This window comes from Lolium perenne, chromosome 7 (assembly GCF_019359855.2).
Source record: "Lolium perenne isolate Kyuss_39 chromosome 7, Kyuss_2.0, whole genome shotgun sequence".
Classification (NCBI taxonomy): Eukaryota; Viridiplantae; Streptophyta; class Magnoliopsida; order Poales; family Poaceae; genus Lolium; species Lolium perenne.
Window position 1 is genome coordinate 20,913,075 of NC_067250.2, and position 19,342 is coordinate 20,932,416.

At 46.9% G+C, this 19,342-nt stretch overlaps 1 protein-coding gene across 1 annotated transcript in view; it reads left to right on the forward strand.

Moving 5' to 3' along the window:
• The window catches only part of LOC127316202 (ABC transporter C family member 10-like), a 186,060-nt gene extending 170,086 nt beyond the window's left edge, over positions 1 to 15,974 (forward strand). Inside the window, exons 8-10 of the mRNA XM_071823428.1 lie at positions 9,342 to 9,374; positions 10,323 to 10,338; positions 15,830 to 15,974. Coding sequence (XP_071679529.1) covers positions 9,342 to 9,374; positions 10,323 to 10,338; positions 15,830 to 15,939 — 159 coding nt within the window. The 3' untranslated portion in view covers positions 15,940 to 15,974. The remainder of the gene's footprint in view (positions 1 to 9,341; positions 9,375 to 10,322; positions 10,339 to 15,829) is intronic.
• The last annotated feature ends 3,368 nt before the right edge of the window (positions 15,975 to 19,342 follow it).

Here is a 19,342-nt window from a genome sequence, read left to right on the forward strand (position 1 = left end):
TAATGGCGTCGGATCTGAAATTATCATCACTTCCCTTGATGGCTACTGGATGGGAGGTTTAAAAGCCCTCTTCCTTGACGTGCAAATAAAAAAAAGGCCCTAGATCACTAAAACGGTCCTTTTTATCTTCTCAAAGTCTGCATGTAAAAGGTATCCCAACAAATAATCCGCCGATAGATGGTTATTGTTAGGGCAATATGCTTGTTGTATTACCAGGGGGTCAAAGGCCACAATATATAGTACATGTACAGGCGTAAATATGCAGGAAGCCCCCTAACCTACGGGAAAAATACAATATACAGATATATACTCTAGCACCCTCATAACACTGAGTTCGGAGAGTAAAAAGTCATGATGCGCTCGAGTTTGTGCCTTTTTAAAGAAATCCGTCAACTCCAAATCTGAAGGCACATAATGAACCGCAACAACCTCATCCTGCACCTGAGCACGTGTATAAAAAGCATCAACACCAATATGCTTGGTCAGCTCATGCTTGACCGGATCACGTGCAATACTGATAGCACCTGTACTGTCAGACAAAAGTGGAGCGGGTGTCATAACAGAGACCCCCAAATCTGCAAGCAACCACCTTAACCAGGTCACCTCAGCAATCAACAAAGCCATAGCCCGCAACTCAGCCTCAACACTCGAACGGGAAACCGCTACCTGTTTCTTCGTCTTCCAAGCAACAAGCGAACCACCAAGAAACACACAGTAAGCAGAAAGTGAACGACGATCCGTAGGATCACTCGCTCACGTGGCATCCGAGTAGCACTGGAGCTGGAGAGAGCTGGAACTAGGAAAGAAAAGGCGACGAGTGATCGTGCCATGAAGATAACGAAGAACACGGAGGAGATGACTGTAGTGAACAGTGGTAGGAGCTGAGACAAACTGAATCAGAATATGAACATGATAAGAAATATCAGGACGAGTGACAGCAAGATAAACAAGACTCCCAACAAGATGGCAATAATGTGTGGGATCAGGAAGAGGATCACCATCAGTAGGACGAAGCTTAACATTAAGCTCCATAGGAGTATCAACCATGCGCTCATCCCCAAGAGCAGCACGAGCAAGAAGATCCTGAATGTACTTTTCCTGAGAGATAGAACAGCCATCAGAAGTAGAGTAAACCTCAATGCCAAGAAAATGTCGAAAAGGACCAAGATCTGTCATAAGAAACTGATCTCGAAAACGAGCCTTGACAAAGGCAATATACTCAGGATCATCACCAGTAATGATCATATCATCAACATAGAGAAGAAGAGGGTGCGTCCACGAGGAGAAGTGTGAACGAAAAGTGCTGGATCATGAAAACTAGGAGAGAATCCAGCAGCAGTCACCACAGAGGCAAAACGATCAAACCAGGCACGGGGAGCTTATTTCAGACCATAGAGAGAACGTCGAAGACGACAAACCATCCAATCGGGAACAGAATACCCAGGAGGAGGCTGCATGTAAACCTCCTCACTCAACTCGCCATTAAGAAAAGTGTTCTGAACATCAAGATGGGACACATACCAGCGTCGAACAGAAGCAACAGCAAGAAGAGTACGCACAGTCACAGGGGCAAAAGTCTCATCACGGTCACGGTCGTGCTCCTGCTAAAAGCCACGAGCCACAAGACACGCTTTATAGCGCTCAAGAGATCCATCAGAGCAGGTCTTAATTTTATAGACCCACTTACACGTGATAGGACGAACACCAGAAGGGGGAGAAACAAGATCCCAGGTGCCAGTGTGCTCAAGCGCAGCGATCTCCTCAGCCATGGCAAGCTGCCATTCAGGATGACGCTCGGCATCCCGATAAGATGTCGGCTCAGAAACGACAAAGAAACCATACTGACTAGGAGAGTAACGGGCTGGAGCACGACGCTGACGAACGGACCGTGAAGGAGGGAGCTCGATCATCGACAGAAGAAAACTCATCAGAAGAAGGGGAAGAAGGGACAACATCAGAAGGATCCGAAGCCGGAGAACGGGGGGTACTAGGGGAACTAGACGGAGAAGAGGATGGCGCCGAAGCCGAAGGGGGCGCATCAAAACTAGGAGGAGGAGGAGGAGAAGGGACAGCAGGGGGTGCATCCGGAAAAAGAAGAAAAGAGATATCATCCACCGGGTAAGTACCCGAGGTGGGGCGAGGATAGAAGGGACACGTCTCATCAAACGTGACGTCACGAGAGATGCGCATCCGACAACCAACAGGGTCCCAACAACGATAGCCTTTATGCTCTTCATTGTATCCGAGAAAAACACACTCAACGGACTGAGCGGTCATCTTGGTGCGTTCGCGAGAAGGGAGAAGGACATAGCAAACGCAACCAAATAAACGAATAGTCGAGTAATTGGGAGAGTGACCAGAAAGACGCTCGAGAGGAATGCCACCTTGAAGGGAAGCAGAAGGCTGAATGTTAATGAGGTAAGTCAACGTAGCGACAGCCTCAACCTAAAATGCGGCGAAAGAGAGGAAGTATTCATCATAGCACGGGTAGTCTCAAGAATATGACAATGCTTACGCTCGGTGACACCATTTTGAGCATGGGCGCCGGGACACGAGAACTGAGCAAGGGTGCCCTGCTCAGCAAGAACACTACGCAGGTGCTGGGAGATATACTCTCTGCAGAATCAACACGAAACACATGAATAGGCGTGGAATACTGAGTACTAACCATGGCTGCAAAGCGCTGATAAATAGAGAGCACCTCACTGCGAGAGTGCATAAGAAACAACCAGGTATACCGCGAAAAATCATCAATAAACAAAATATACTATCGATGACCCCCTTTCGAAGGAAAGGGAGCTGGACCCCAAACATCTGAATGAACTAAATCAAAAGGTCGCTGAGATACAGACGCACTAGTAGGATAGGGAATCTGAATCTGTTTGCCTAACCTACAACCCTGACACGAATGCAAAGACACGTCTCCTGAGACAGACACTAGAAGACCAATACAAACTAATGACGATAAACGGGAGCCACAGAGGTGACCCAGCCGATGATTCCACTGCTGAAAAAAGATCCAGTGATAGAAGCAACAAGCGCAGGAGAACTGGCAGATGAAGTATCAGCAGGAGGAACGCGAAGCCAGTCTAACTCCCAGAGCCCCGAGGACTCAAGGCTGCGAGGGCCAGCTCCAACCAGGGCCCGTGTACGGCGGTCCTGAACAGCACAAGAATGAGCGTCAAGAATGACACGACAACCAGAATCAGTAAGCTGACTAGCAAAAAACAGGTTCATCTTAAGATTAGGAACATGAGAAACATCAGGAACAAAGAAAGAGGAAGTAAAAAAGGGTGCCTCGACTGGAAATAGGAAGAGAGGTACCATCAGCCGTGATAACACGGACAGGAGAAACAAGAGAGCGAAGAGCAGAGAGAATAGAAGACGTAGAAGTCATATGAAAAGAAGCTCCGGAATCCAGATACCACGGGGATGACATACCTGAGTGTGTAGAAGGTGGTGGTCGCGCGGTGCCAGAAGAGTCAGGCACAGAACCAACAGTACCCGTCGAGGAAGAGCCTGTAGCAGCGAGCAGACCACGAAGACCATGGATAATGTCCTGATCAGATAGCGCAACAGCAGAAGATCCTGAAGAACCAGCCTGCCGACGAGTATAGTGTCGCTGACGTAAGTTGAGATCCCTATGCCAGCAGCTAGAGACAGTGTGGCCAGACTTGCCACAGTAGGTGCAGGGAGGTGTTGTCATACCACGAGGCTGCTGAGCCTGACTCTGGCCCTGGACTGGTGGAGTATAGAGTATCGGCGGTGCTGGAGACCGCAACAAAGCTGGTGGCATAGGAGGTCCACGAGCAGACGGCACAGGAGGGCCGCGAGCAGCAAGGACAGAGGGAACCTCAAGAAGACCAGCACCACGAAGACGAGTCTCCTCAGCACGAAGCTCAGCCAGTACCTCAGAGAGCGGAACACGACCACAGGAAAGCAGATGTGCACGGCGCGGCTCAAACTCCTTACGGAGCCGACAAGAACTAAAAAACGCATTGAAACTCCAGATCCGCGCGCACAATCAGACATCAGGGACAGGTGGCACACACAGCTGTACGAAGAGAATCAAGCTAACGCTAAATGGCAGCACTCTGAGTGTTGAACTCATCAATAGTAGAATCACCTTGCTGAAGGGCATGCTCCTGGCGGACCACAGACAGGTAAAGAGCATCCCGAGACGGCTGATAGCGCTGACGAAGAAAAACCCACTGAGCAGCAGCAGTGTGAACTCAGCAGCATACTGAGGCAGAACACTGGAGGTGAGAACAGCAGCAGCACGAGCATCCTCATCGATCCACTGAGTGTAGTCAGTCAGATACAGCCGGTAAGTCGCAACGGCAGTAGAGTGGTCCTGGACCTTCCGTTCATAATCATCCAGAGCAGTATCATCATCACTCTTGGCTGCATCCTTATCCGCCTGAGTAGCATCAGGGGCAAGGGCAACTGGTGGCGGTGCAACGGGCACCGTAGAAGCAACGGGGCGCGGCGGACATGAGACCTCGCCACAAAGCACACCCCAAAGACGAAGACCGCGCATGTGGACGCGCATGAAGACGAAATCAGGATAATTCGCGCCATCAAAGATCACAGGGCAGCGAGAAATCGCAACATAGCCCGACGAGGAAGACATATCTATCTTTTTTTTTGAAAGGGCTAGGCAATCTACTTATACACTTCAACACCCCCTCTCACGTGTGCCGGGAAGATGAGAAGACAAGACAACACGTGTATAGAGGCAAAGAGGCAGCGGGAGGCCGGACGTGGCAGGAGGCTGCGAGAAGAGGGGGGAGAAGAGATAATTTTTAGAATAAATTGTGGAAGTCAGGATTTGAACTCGAGACCTGGGGCTCTGATACCATGTTAGGGTAATATGCTTGTGGTATTACCAGGGGCCAAAGGCCACAATATATCGTACATGTACATGCGCAAATATGCAGGAAGCCCCCTAATCTATGGGGATAATACAATATACAGATATCTATACCCGTAATAATAAAGAAAATAAGGTTTCTTGCGGTCCAACACTTTTTTGGACAGATTTGCCCTTCCACCAAAATGACAAATACAAAAACGGTTGTTAATAATAAAGATAAAAAACGGTTCGATACAGGGACAATTCGATACACGGAGGTGTCCCGTCCAGCTCTAGCACGCGATCGCCGCTTGCCGCTCCGATACAAACTCTGGTCGGAGACAGTTCCACAGGGAGGTGTCCATCCAACTCTAGGGCTTCCGCGCGCGGTCGCCGCTTGTCAAATTCGGTTAGTTGATGCAGAAGCTCGCGTCAGCAGATAAATTACACTTGTGCTCCTCCCGCATGTGCTCATGCTTCCTACGGCTGCCGGCGTTCCTGACCGTCCATCTCCTCCAGGTGCAAGTACACGAAACTAAAGGTACCACTAGTGGAAAACAGAACTTTCGTGCAAGCCTTTTGTCACGGGCGCGTATGGAGCCGCGACAAATGGCTTGGCCACGTCGCCCCGAAACATTTTGGAGCGCTCCGAGCCTCCGAACCTTTTGTCCTCGCTTTTTTTCGCGGGTCGTGAAAAAGAGAAACGCGCGCGTGAGTAATCAGAGCGAGTGGACCGGGATTGATTCATCATCAGTAATAATTAATAATTAATCAAGGTTGTAGCTATAGTACGTACGTGTAGTTTTGGATTTTCCCGGCCGGCCGGCGACGTACGCGTCGTATGTATGTACGTACGTATACATGGAGGTGCTATAGATTTGGGAAGCAGTAGTACGTACTAGCTAGTCTAGTGGACTATATACGGAGGCGCTTAATTAATTATGGATTCAACTACTAAGTAAGTTGGTGTCTACTGTACAGTAGTAGTACCGCCGATAATTCAGGATTCAGTTATTAAGTTGGAGGTGAGCATGCTCGAATTAGTAATTCGCGTCAATAAATGAATAAACAATAAATTATTTTATATTTAAATTCCTCACATTTTTCTAATAATAATGGACATATTATTTGTCCAAATGCGATTTATAGATTTAAAGATAATAATTATGCCATATTATATAAATAATAGATATATTATTTAATAATAGTAACAAAAATGAATTTTTTTTTCATATTTACATTCCTCACATTTTTTAATAATAATGGACATATTATTTTATCCAATTGCGATTTACAGATTCAAAGATATTAATTATGCCATATTACATTAATAATAGATATATTATATAATAATAGTAATAAAATGAATAAAAATAATTTATTTATATTTAAATTCCTCACGTTTTTCTAATAATAATGGACATATTATTTATCCAATTGCGATTTACAGATTCAAAGATATTAATTATGCCATATTATATGAATAATAGATATATTATTTAATAATAGTAATAAAAATGAATAAAAAATAAATTATTTATATTTAAATTCCTCACGTTTTTCTAATAATAATGGACATATTATTTGTCCAATTGCGATTTGCAGATTCAAAGATATTAATTATGCCATATTATATGAATAATAGATATATTATTTAATAAAATAGTTTTATTACTTATTTTACTTTCATTAGAATTTAATATTATTATCTTATAAATTATTGTTTACTTAAATAATTGTTTTTGTTTTGTTTTCAAAAAATACAAAAAAGTGACACAATGGTATAATAGTTAATAAGATTGATATGGTAGTATTGACAGCAAGGTACAATCAGCTTCGCGGGAACACAGCAGGAAAGAACAGAGAAGTTAAGCGTGCTGAGGGTGGAGTAGTGTGATGATGGGTGACCGACCGGGAAGTGTGACTAAGACTTGAATTTGACTAAAGATTAAGTGTAATTAGTGTTAACAATGTGAGAGAGTAACGAGTCAAACAAAAAGAAAAATGAAAAAAAATGAAAAATGAAAAATGAAAAAAAAGAAAAAAGAAAATGAAAAACCTTAAAGGAGCAGCGTCCTATGCGCGCCACGTAGAGGGCCTTTTGTCGCGGGCGGTGTTACTACCCGCGACAAAAGGGGGTGTCCCCTGCGCGCCCCGCGATTGCCACGTGGTGGACCTTATGTCGCGGGTGGTAAGCGACCCACGACAAAAGGTTGGGCCTTTTGTCGCGCCTCCGTTGTCACGGCTGGCCGCCCGCGACAAAAGGGTCTTACGACCCGTGATATTAGGCATGTTTTCCACTAGTGTACACGTACAAGTAGCAGAGAGGACATCATATTTTTTGACAAGCCACTTCACCAATTAAAGTTTCTTACACATTTTGGTAATTTCAGCCCGAATATATTTTCCTTGATATTTAGATATTCTGCAGGTGCTAATGATTGCACCTACAATTATCCGGACGAAGTGCAAGCTGAAAAATTCACAATTTGGTACTGTAGCAAAAACCGAGTAGGACTCTGAATCCTAAGTAGCCAGGGAATTTTTTAACATTTGAAAAATGCATTTCCCACCTGGGTTCACGTGTACCCAAGTTCAACTCAGACTTGCTAACAATGCAAGAGTAACTACGTCGGCTATCTTTCTAATTACCCAAAAGTTGAAAATCTGCAATACACCATTACATTCTATTTAAACTAAGGTCCATGAAAGGATAAAGATAAAAGAAAATAGCCAGGATGATTCGTAGTTTCATTTTCCTCTTTAATTCAGTTGCAATAGATGAATAATGTCATAGGCAAAGCCGGAAAGTCATCAATATCAGCAGACCATACCTACATTCGTATGCAATGCACTTCACAGGAAATAAACATTTAACGATAGCAACTCATGGCATGTCTGAAAGTCTGGACAATGATTCATACCATATATAGAAAGGTTCATTTCATACTTTAGGCTTACGGGATTGCAGGTTCTTCCCCTAACAGTACAGATGACATATTTACAAAAGGTTGCTTATAGAATAGCTCCTATGTACATACAGTATCACCAACATAGGCATGTAGATAGCTAGTACATCAGGTCGATATAGCAGCAAGGAACATAGTTCAGCGGTACTCGGAGATGTGGCTGCATAGGCATCACATTAGCTTATCAACATTGCATAGAACCCAAAGGGAACAACAAAATATGTTAAGGCGATGAGCCTAGCTCCCAACCTCGATGATCTAGAAAGCAACACCGCTGGGTAGCAGCGGACATCGAGGCAAGGAGCAATACTAAAATACTAAACAGATCTTCAGGTTGTCAATGGCAGCCGAACTTCCAAGAGCAACCATGCACAATGACAGGACTTTACAGATGAAGACCTGATAGACAAATATAAGACGAGAGAACAAAGAGTATCAGCAAACATGTCAGGAAGATATGGAACCGAAGCTGCACTATCCTTGAAAAATGGCATGGCATGCGACAAATGGATTCTTCCAAAAAGGTGGCATCACACATCATGTCTCATGCCCTCATGCTCATCAACAAAATGGTTCAGCTGAAAGAAAACACCGTCACATAGTTGAAGTTGGTCTTGCTTTGCTTGCCAATGCTTCTATGCCTCTTAAATTCTGGGATGAAGCTTTTATCACTGCCACTTTTCTCATTAATCTCCTTCCTAGCAAGGTTCTTGACTTTGAGGCACCCACTGAGCGTCTTCTTCATGTAACACCAAATTATGATGCTCTTCGCACCTTTGGTTGTGTGTGTTGGCCCAATCTTCATCCCTACAATAAAAGAAAGCTTACTTTTCGATCTAAACGGTGTGTGTTTCTTGGATATAGTCCCCTACACAAAGGTGTGAAATGCCTAGACATATCTACTGGCAGGATTTACATCTCTCGTGATGTTGTTTTTGACGAGAATGTGTTTCCGTTTGCCTCTCTTCATCCCAACGCTGGTGCCCTTCTTAAAAAGGAAATCTTACTTCTTCCAACTTCCTCCACACCCCATGAGAGTGTACATAATTGCAATGACCATATTGTGCCTATTGTCTCTGTTACTAATGTGCAACAGGTAGATGAAGCTGCTGGCGAAAATCCTGCTGAAAACGGTGAAGAAAATGCCCTAGAATCTGATGTTGAAGTTGACTCAGAAACAGACAGAAGCACTGAACATGAGGAGGATTTGGAGGAATATTCCTCTGACCGTGCTGATCCCGAGATGCAGCGATCCGAGGCGGATCCGCGCGCCAGCTCTCTGCGCCGAGATTCTCCTGGCGCTGTCGGTCGCACTACCGTCGGGGCGCCCACTGCGTCGTTGACACCTGGCGGAGCGGGACGAAGCGGGACCACGTCTGTCCCCGTGTCCCCATCCTCGCCCACTTCCTCGCCGCCACCTGGCGCCTCGTCTTCGTCGCTGTCCCCCGAGGTCTCTGGCGGATCTTCTGTGGCGGAGAGTGGTGGGGGTGAACATGATGCAGAAAATTCAAATTCAGAAAATTCCAGTTTTGATGATTCTGAACATGATGGTGAAGTTGCTCCGCCATCTCCGCCACCACCTTCACCACCTGGGGTCCGTACTCGATTACAAAAAGGTATACGTCATCCAAAGCGATACACTGATGGTACAATTCGGTATGGCTTGCTCTCCTCTACAGGTGAACCACATACTCTCACAGAAGCTTTGGATGATTCAAACTGGCATCAAGCTATGAAGGAAGAATATAATGCTCTTATTGAGAACAAGACTTGCACCTTGTTCCTCCAAGCAGAAACAAAAGTTTAATTGACTGCAAGTGGGTTTATCGTATAAAGAAAAGGGCAGATGGCACTATTGATAGATACAAGGCAAGGTTAGTTGCAAAAGGTTTTAAGAAAAGGTATGGAATTGATTATGAAGATACCTTCCGTCCTGTTGTGAAAATTGTCAGAATTGTTTTATGAATCTCTGTTTCTCGTGGATGGAGTCTACGGCAGCTAGATGTCAAGAACGCGTTTTTGCATGGTGTTCTGGAAGAGGAAGTCTACATGAAACAGCCTCCTGGTTTTGAAAATCCTCACGCTCCGCACTACATTTGTAAACTTGACAAAGCTCTCTATGGACTGAAGCAAGCTCCTCGAGCCTGGTACTCTATGCTAAGTTCCAAGCTGTGTGAATTTGGTTTTACATCATCAAAGGCTATACTTCATTATTTCTTCTTAAGAAGTCGGGTATTACTATGTTTGTTCTAATTTATGTTGATGACATTATAGTTACTGGTTCTTCTGATCATGCCATCGCTGCTCTTCTTCGAGATTTGAACAAAGATTTTGCTATCAAGGATCTTGGTGATTTGCATTATTTTCTTGGCATTGAGGTTAAGAAAGTACACAATGTATTACTTCTCACACAGGAGAAATATGCTACAGATTTACTTGACAGAGTTGGAATGCGCAGTTGCAAGTCTGCTCCCACACCTTTGTCTTCATCTGAACAGTTGTCTTTGACAGATGGTACACCTCTTGGCTCTGAATATAGTTCTCAGTATAGGAGCATTGTTGGAGCTCTCCAGTATCTTTGACACGCCCTGATCTAGCATTTTCGGTAAACAAGATCTGTCAGTATTTACATGCTCCAACTACAGAACATTGGACAGCTGCAAAACGTATTCTTAGATATGTGAAAGATACATCAAAACTTGGTATTACCTTTATCAAATCTTCATCCACATCCTTGAGTGCTTTTTCAGATGCAGATTGGCCTGGTTCCCTAGATGACAGACGTTCTACAGGAGGGTTCTGTATAGTTGTTGGACCAAATCTGGTGTCTTGGAGTGCCAGAAAACAAGCCACAGTGTCAAGATCCAGTACTGAACCAGAGTACAAGACCTTAGCAAATGCCACAACTGAGTTAATTTGGGTTGAAGCTCTTCTTGCTGAACTTGGAGTTAAACTAGGAGAAAAACCAAGTCTCTGGTGTGACAATCTAGGTGCAATATATTTGTCTGCAAATCCAGTGTTTCTTGCTCGTGCCAATCATATTGAGATTGATTTTCACTTTGTGAGAGAGAGAGAGAGTTGCTAGACAACAGATGGCTATTCGGTTTATCTCAAGCAAGGATCAAGTTGCAGATGGCTTCACAAAAGCTCTTCCAGTTATAAAGCTAAATGAGTTCAAGTGTAATCTCAACCTTTCAAAAGGTTTCGATTAAGGGAGGGTGTTAGAATATGTTTAGGTCTCTTTATTTTATGTTTTGCACCCAATACGTATGTGTATTGGAGTCTCCCATTGTACAAACTCTTGGTCGTATTTTGGCTTTATATTAACACGTAACCGATGGAAGACGACCCCATCGTTCAAACCCTAAACTTCAATATGATGCTGAATTCGATTTAAAATGTGTAGACTTTATTAGTGTGATGTACGAATACAGTGATCACTGATCGATCTTATTCAATAAAATCAAGTAATTTGGGATGAAGATTCCAAAACAAAGGTAAATAAATGGCTTCATGCCGTTTGGATCTGATTGACGTACACATTTAAATATATTAAAGGTTACTTATTTGCAAACGTGAACGCACGGATTTTGTCCTAGTCTAATAATAAAAGTAAAAGTGTTTCCATCGTTTGGTTGGTTTAGTATGTCGCGAAATCGTGTCCGTCCATTGCCAGAAATCGTGTCCGTTGGCGCACGATCTGGTACACTTCCCGGTAATTATCCCATCGAGTCGAGAGAATCAAGTATTGGAGTAGTCCTATTCGTTTATTCGTTTTGGAGTCTTCTTGGAGCCATCAACAAAAGGGTCACGTCCTGGTCTGGGACTCTGCTTGGGAGCCTTTACTCAAAAAGAGTGTCATCATCGATCGCCCGCAACCACACGGCTCCGGTCCGGCTATGTTCTCTGAGCCAGAAACGAGGAGCCTCGCGTTTACAAAGCAACAATCCCACCCGCGTACCTCCTGCTCGGCGCGGCCCTTGGATCGCATCTTCTCGACTACGCCGCGAGAGCTTCATGGCGCGGCTCCCCACGATCTTCCATGGCGCCAGACCTCCACATCCAGCGGCAGCGGCAGCTGCAGTTGACTGCGTGGCCTCGGCCGAATGGCCACCGCCCATGACCACTACGGAGGCATCCAATATAGCCTGGCAAACGGCATGCATGGCTGCCACTGCGAGCGGCCCCCACCGCGGGTGACCTAGAAATCCTACGACAGCGGTAGATGACGTGCGTGTGCTCGCCCGGATGGCCACGACCCATGACCACTGTGGCGGTTGGCGGCATCCAACACAGGCTAGCGGCATGGTGGCCATTGTCCTCCTGCGTGGCCTCTCGGCCGACGATCCCTACGAAGCTTGGTACGAGAAATTCCTACGATCAAGAACCGCGCAGGAGAAGGTCAATGGTTGAGGAGTTTACGGCGTTGTGCATGCAGTGAAAGATTAGGTGCGATTTAGTGCGGGAGCAACCTTTCACCATGGGAAATCAACATGCATTGTCGCCGATAAATTTCTGCCGCCCCTGGCAACAGAATTCGAGGTAAACGTCAGCCTTGCATCTTGATAATTATTTCTTCACGATGCAGATCTAAATACTCTTAGCTAACAAACACTAAAGTAGTACAAGAAAATGTTTGGATCAAAGGGGGACTACCAATGAACCTCTAAAATAGTACTGCCTTATATTTGATTCTTAGTTCGCTGCATTACAATCCGTACCAAAGATGCTTAAAATGATATATAAATAATTTCCTACATCGGCATCTTTTTGGTTGAAAAATTACCATGGTCTACAAAATATTTTTGTAAAAGTTAAACCGTAGCAACGCACGGGCGCTCTTACTAGTAATACCTAATTTCTTACTTTCACTACCGAAACAACTAGGTATGCTTTAGAGCAATTCTAACAGAACCCGTAAATCACGCCGAAATTGTATTTTTCCGTATGATTTATGGGTTTGGGGCAAAACAGAACAAAGACTGAACTTGTTGCGCGGCCCAAAAAAATTTCTCAGAGGTCCGAAAATTTTCAAACTCGACCCATATTAATACAGACTAAAGGACGGTTTGCTCAAAATTGAACGGATTTCTCACCACTCCTCCAGCGTCGTTGTCCGTACAACCACCTCCAGCCGCTAATTCCTGGGTGCTTTACAAAAATTATGCACCTCCGGTCAAACATCATGTCAGCCTGCTTCCATTCCAACCATGTCTATGTCAATTCCCGGCGAATCTTCTCGATATAGACTAATTCCAGCGATCGGCGCGGTGCACCCAAGCAGCACATGAAATGCGTACACGTGAAGATTCTGGCGAGCGACGCGACGCATGCGATCTTGTCTTACATGGTAGCTAGCTAGATCTTACTATTTGGTGCTAATTATCTCCCGATTGATTCACAATTATCTAATCGATTCCATAGCTAGCTAGTTGGGTGGTGCTACTATTCCAATTAAACTTGCTAGCTAGGTTGCGGTGGGTGCTGGGGCGCGGGTGGCGGGCAGCGGGTTCTTGGGCACGGGGAGGCCCAACCAAGGGCGCGGGCGGCGGCCGCGCGGGGAGACCTAGGCAGTTCTTGTGAAGATGATGATTTTCCGAATATTCCATTTTTCAGTTTTAGTTTACAGGGTTTGTTCTGCGCATTTTGCGATCCGTAAACACGTTTTCGAAAAACTGAACTCGAGTTTTTCGTTTGCACTTTTACAGGTTCTCTTAGAGATGCTCTTAGTGAACAAGAAATCAAACCAAACAACACAGAGTAGACTAGGGCATCTAGTGCTCTACTAACACGAATTTTTTCCTGCGCCCCGGACCGTGGCCCTTGTAGCCCTGGGCCTGGCTTCGCCCCTTTCAATGGTACGTGCATGCAAACCAGCGCATGCATTCATAGCGGCCGCGTCTCATCCCTTTATGAGGGCATCAACTTTGCTCCGTCATTGCCACCATCTATCCAAGCTCTTCTCCACCACCGCCCCTTTCTACTCCGCACAGAACAAGCAATGCAACCTCAACCATGGGCAATGGATGGCTATGAAGGGAGCTGAAGAACGAACATGAGGCCGGGTCATCGGCGGCGAAGGAATAAGAAGCCACACATCCGTGTCTCCGGTACCTTCGATGTGGCTCAGGCCCTATATAAACCGAGAGCGCACGTTGTGCGTTCTAGGCGGAACGATGTCCACCTCCTCGACGGATGGCTCCTTAGCCACCTAAGTGTTCCCATGCCGATGGTGCCATGGCAAGGGCGGGAGCGGCAACAGGAGATTGCATGAACTCCTCGTTGACCCCGTGTACGATATTAACTCACCGGTATGAGACTCGTTCGTGCATCTCGTATGAGATCCAATCGAGGTGCCACAAGGACATATGCCTCACTAGTAGCAGGCTTGTTCATCGACTCACAAAGTCTCGTTGGTGATGTTTCTTTTTTGAACCTTGCAAGGGTAGAGACTCGGCGTATCTTTCAGCGTCCGTCTCGGCGGTGCTGGAGTTGGGTGGCAACCGCTGGCTACGGTGGTTGCAGAAAACCGTCGAGATCGTTTTGTATTTCTCTATTTTTTAAATTTTATCTACAAATTCAGGATAATAATTTCATTCCGTTTTATGTTTTAGTTTTCAATGCTTCATGTAACTTGATTTTCTATTGATAAATTATGTGATTGTTCTAATCAAAAATACCAACTTAAACAGACACGAAACACGACCGATTTTAGTGCCCGTAGCCAGATGAAGATGAACACAAATTGTGTTCCAAATGCGTCGGGTGGCCCTAAGGGCATCTCCAACGGGGCGACCCATCCCGCGCGTCCGGATGGGTTCAACCGGACAAAAACGCGGCCCAACGCGACGACACACAACCAGTTAAGGCCAGACCTTGGGGTTTCACCCTGAAAGGTAGGACTCTGCACTTCACCTGTCTTGTCGCCCCCACTTTCATACCGCTGCCGTGAAGCCCGGAACACCAAGCAAGTCTCTCAACAGCGCGAAGACTTGAACCTCCCTTAGCTAGTCCTCCCCTCTGGCCTTCATGAAATTCTCTTCTTCCGACTTTCATCATGGATCCATAGTCACTTGATGTCAACACAGAAAAAGAGCTTCGCGCCGCTCCCTCCAGAACCAATCGGTCGGAATAAAAACAAGGGTGCGCACGACCGAATACCTCCGATCCAGCAAACTCCATGCAAAGCACTGTTACATTCGCCGACGGAGCCTTCCGGAACTCAACACCCGGTCAGATCACGAGTCCAGGCCTCCGGTAGGTCCTCCTCTTCACGCAAGAGAGGCCCTAGGACCGCCGCCTTTATACAGATCGGACCCCCACGTCGGCGACCATCCCGGGCTGGCCAAACCAACCCTCCACCGGCGACACCATCGCCGGCTTCCATGCCCCTCCATCTCGCCGCCGGATCGCGGTGATAGATCAAAAGATCCACCACCACCAACCGCAGGTCGACCCTCTCCGGCGTAGAAGAGAGTCACCTCCTCCGTCGAACCCAAGGATGCTGCCCCGGGTGCCCTCGTGACACGGAAGAAGCCCGAGATCGCCTCCACGCACCGACGAGAGGCGGGGGGGAGGGCATGGCATAGACCGAGGGCCTGGCCTCCGCCCACCACCAGCCCCTACCGGTGTGCCGCGGGTGGAAGCCTACGGGAGGGGAGGGGGAAGACCGCAGCGCAAGAGCCGCCGCCGCCCATCACCATCCGCGCCGGCCGCCGCCGCGTGCGTTGAGGAGGGGAGAGCCCGTCCGCCGTCCCCCACGTCGGCGAGGAGACGCCCCCGCCGCCGCCACGCCCCAAGGGTCTTTGCCCCGGCGGCGCTACCGGCAGCGGCGGCGGTTAGGGTTGGGGAGGGGTCGGGAGAGGAGGGGCTGGGGAGGGGTCGGGAGAGGAGAGGCTGGGGAGGGATCGGGAGTCGGAGAAACCGGCGTGCTGAAAGATCAGAAGCTGCACCTACTGCATCCTTGGAACCCGGCTCCGGATTTTTGTTCTGTGAATGATTCCAGGGAGAGTAATGGAGTTCGACAAACCTGCAAAGCTCATGGAAACGGAAGGATCTCTCTTCCGCGAGCTGGTCAAGGAGTATTGGTCGCACACATCGAACTCAAATATTTAGAAGAGACTGCGGGTTTTGTTGGTTTACTTGCTAAAGCTTTCGAAGTAGCTTCCCGCGCATCGCCGCAGTTCACTAATTTTTGTGGATCTGGTGACACCAAATAATGCAAAGTTGTGTTGGCCACTTACGTTGCCGACTGGCTGTCTGTGGACTTATCAGGCTGAGGTGATGCTTTTGCATCGCCGTGTCACCGGTTCTGCGTCAAACATCCATGCATCAGTCCCCATCGAGTGTTCTCGGGAGCCAATCACCACCGAATGGGATCAGCTGCTAGATCCCAACATATCATAAGAGATGCATGCATGTCTGAAGGTGCATCTAGTAGAGAAGTTCGATACGTTCTCATTGGAGAATGACAAAACTGATGTCAATCACATGCATACTGCGAATAGAAGAGGGCTAGCCGTATTTTTCTTTACACAGTAGGGATACCATTAACAAAATATTATCTGGAAATGCATCAAGCAATACGGCTAGCCCAAAAAAATGTGGCTTTTTATTGAACAAAAATTATGGCATTATCGAATGGCAGTCAGCACTCGTTATGATTGTTTGGTGCTTACAAAACTGTTTTTCTGCAGTTTTTTTCGAAAAGGGGTATCAGAGTGATGCATGCGGCGATTTTTATCAAAATGTATCAAGTGATCATAGTTATTAAAAGTTCAGGAATTGCATAAAGTGGGCACAATGCTTCCATAGATATGATCGTGGTTTATTTACAATTATAACTTCCACACATATTCATTTGTCATTTTGGAGAATTTCCCATATAAAGAAAGAAAATGAGTAAAAGAAAGGATGTGAGTTGTTTTGTTTCCCATGTCAAATAAAAAAAGAGGTCAAAGATACCATAACAATGTGTATCAGAATCAGACTGCTTGTTTCCTTGTAGTTGGATCGAACGGCCTTCAACAAAAGGTACATGTACCTGAAAACGGATTGAGAAACTAGCTCGAAAGACGTAGCGTATCCATTTTCTTGCTTGATTTCGATACGATTTTGTAAAGTTATCTATCCAACTAAGTAGAAAAGGACAGACGAGTATGTGTGGCTACGCGTGGTATATGGCCGCTCGTTCCGGCTGGTGTTGAGGGAGCTAAAGTGGAACTCTCACATACATGTTCCTTAAGGAGGCTAGCTCGCTAAATGATACATTCCTCACTGATGGATCGGCAAGTACTCCACGTTCAGCGGCTATCAACCAACGTTATGGGCCGTTAGTGGTGGTTCATTGCCTACAGTGTTGTAATTTAGAATCCAAATTTTGTGATAACCGTTTTGTTTACTTTCAGTGTTGTTTATTGTTCACAGTGGATTGAGCGCAGTTGAGAGTGTCAATATTGTTGCAGGAGTTGTCATTCTCAGATGCGGGAGTTGCAGAAGTCACAATTGAATTACTAACCTGGTACTTGTTCATAGATTTTCTATCATCTTCAATAAGCTTTGATTCTTGCTCAAGTTTGCGAGCAATGTAATCCTTGACAACCGAGAGCGTCAAGCATGGGTTTTTTGATAGTGTCTGTAGCACAACGATTGGAGGCAAAACATCCTCCTTTTCAATGTAGGTCAAGACCTCTTTAACTTCCTTAGAGCAATCTTCCCCAAGATCCCCAACTTCAACAGATCACCCCATAGAGATGGATCCCCCCTTGAGATGAGTCCCCTAGCTTCTTACAACATGCAACTGAATCAGCCAACCAAAACGAGAGTACATAAGTTCACTAGAAATCTTGTATACTTTTAGTATGAAGCCAGTCACCCTGGTTGAAAATAGCCTGACCGAATCGAGTGCATCCAGACTTCATAGGTTTTCAATATCCACACGAAGGAGATAGAACCACATGTGGATCCAATAACCTCTCCCAACCCTAACCTCTCCCACACCCCACCCTCCACCGCCGCCGCCGGGGCAAAGTCCCTCGGGGCGTGGCGGCGGCGGGGGCCCTTCCTCGTCGCTGCGTGGAGAACGGCGGCCGGATCCCACCTCCTCGATGCATGGCGGAGCAGGCGCACGTGGGATAGGCGACGGGCGGCGGCCCTCCTCCCGTCGGCTGTCCCCTGGCGGACCGGCCGACGCAATTGGGATGGGCGGCGCTGCGGTCTCCCTCCTCCCGTCGGCTTCCCGCAGCACTCCGACAGGGGCTGGTGGTGGGCGGCGGCCAGGCCCTCGGTCTGCGCCATGCCATCCACCTCCGCCTCTCATCAGTGCGTGGAGGCGATCTCGGGCTTCATCCGCGACACGAGGGCGCCCGGGGCAGCAGCCTTGGGTTCGACGGAGGAGGTGGCCTCTTCTTCGCCGGAGAGGGTCAGCCTGCGGTTGGTGGTGGTGGATTTTTGATCTATCACCGCCATCCGGAGGTGAGATGGAGGTGCATGGAAGCCGGCCGGCGATGGCGTCGCCGGTGGAGGGTTGGGTTCGCCAGCCTGGGATGGTCGCCGACGTGGGGGTCCGACTTGAATAAAGGCGGCGGTCCTAGGGCCTCTCTTGCGTGAAGAGGAGGACCTACCGGAGGCCTGGACTCGTGATCTGGATAGAGGGTTGAGTTCCGGAAGGCTCCGCCGGCGAATGTAACAGTGCTTTGCCTGGAGTTTGCTGGATCGGAGGTATTCGGTCGTGCGCACCCATGCGTTTATTCCGACCGTTTGGTTCTGGAGGAGCGGCGCGAAGCTCTTTTTCTGTGTTGACATCAAGTGACTATGGATCCATGATGAAAGTCGGAAGAAGAGAATTTCATGAAGGCCGGAGGGGAGGACTAGCTAAGGGAGGTTCAAGTCTTCGCGCTGTTGAGGGGCTTGCTTGGTGTCCAGACTTCACAGCAGCGGTATGAAAGTGGGGGCGACAACACAGGTGAAACGAAAAGTCTTACCTTTCAGGGTGAAAACCCAAGGTCTGGCCTTAACTGGTTGTGCCTGGCAATGACCTTGGTGGAGGCATTGTTTTGAGAGCGGGGACTATATTCAGGGTGCAAACCTAAGATCTTTGATCGGACGACGACGGTGTTTGAGCACTGTTCCCTTCTTGGAGGCGTCGTTTTTTGGAGAGTCTGTAATTCAGGTGTTGTCATGGTGGTGGATGTATTGCTGTTGTTTGGCCCGAGATACTGTAGCGGGGCTTTTGTTTCTTAGTTTTCTTTTCATTTTTTTGGCTGTGTGCATCCGTAGTGCCATTAGGGTGGTGCGTTGTTGCAGAGGCTGGGTGTAATTGGTATCTCTTGATATTAATATATTCCCTTTATCGAAAAAAAATGTGGATCCAATAAGCAGCTCTGCGGGTAACCTCCAAAAAGAACGCACCTTCTCCTCTGTTAAAAATGACATTATTGCGACAATTTTAAATTGCCTAAAGCAAAGCACAAACTCCTACGCTAATTAGAGCATTTATTTTCTTATCATCCCATTCATC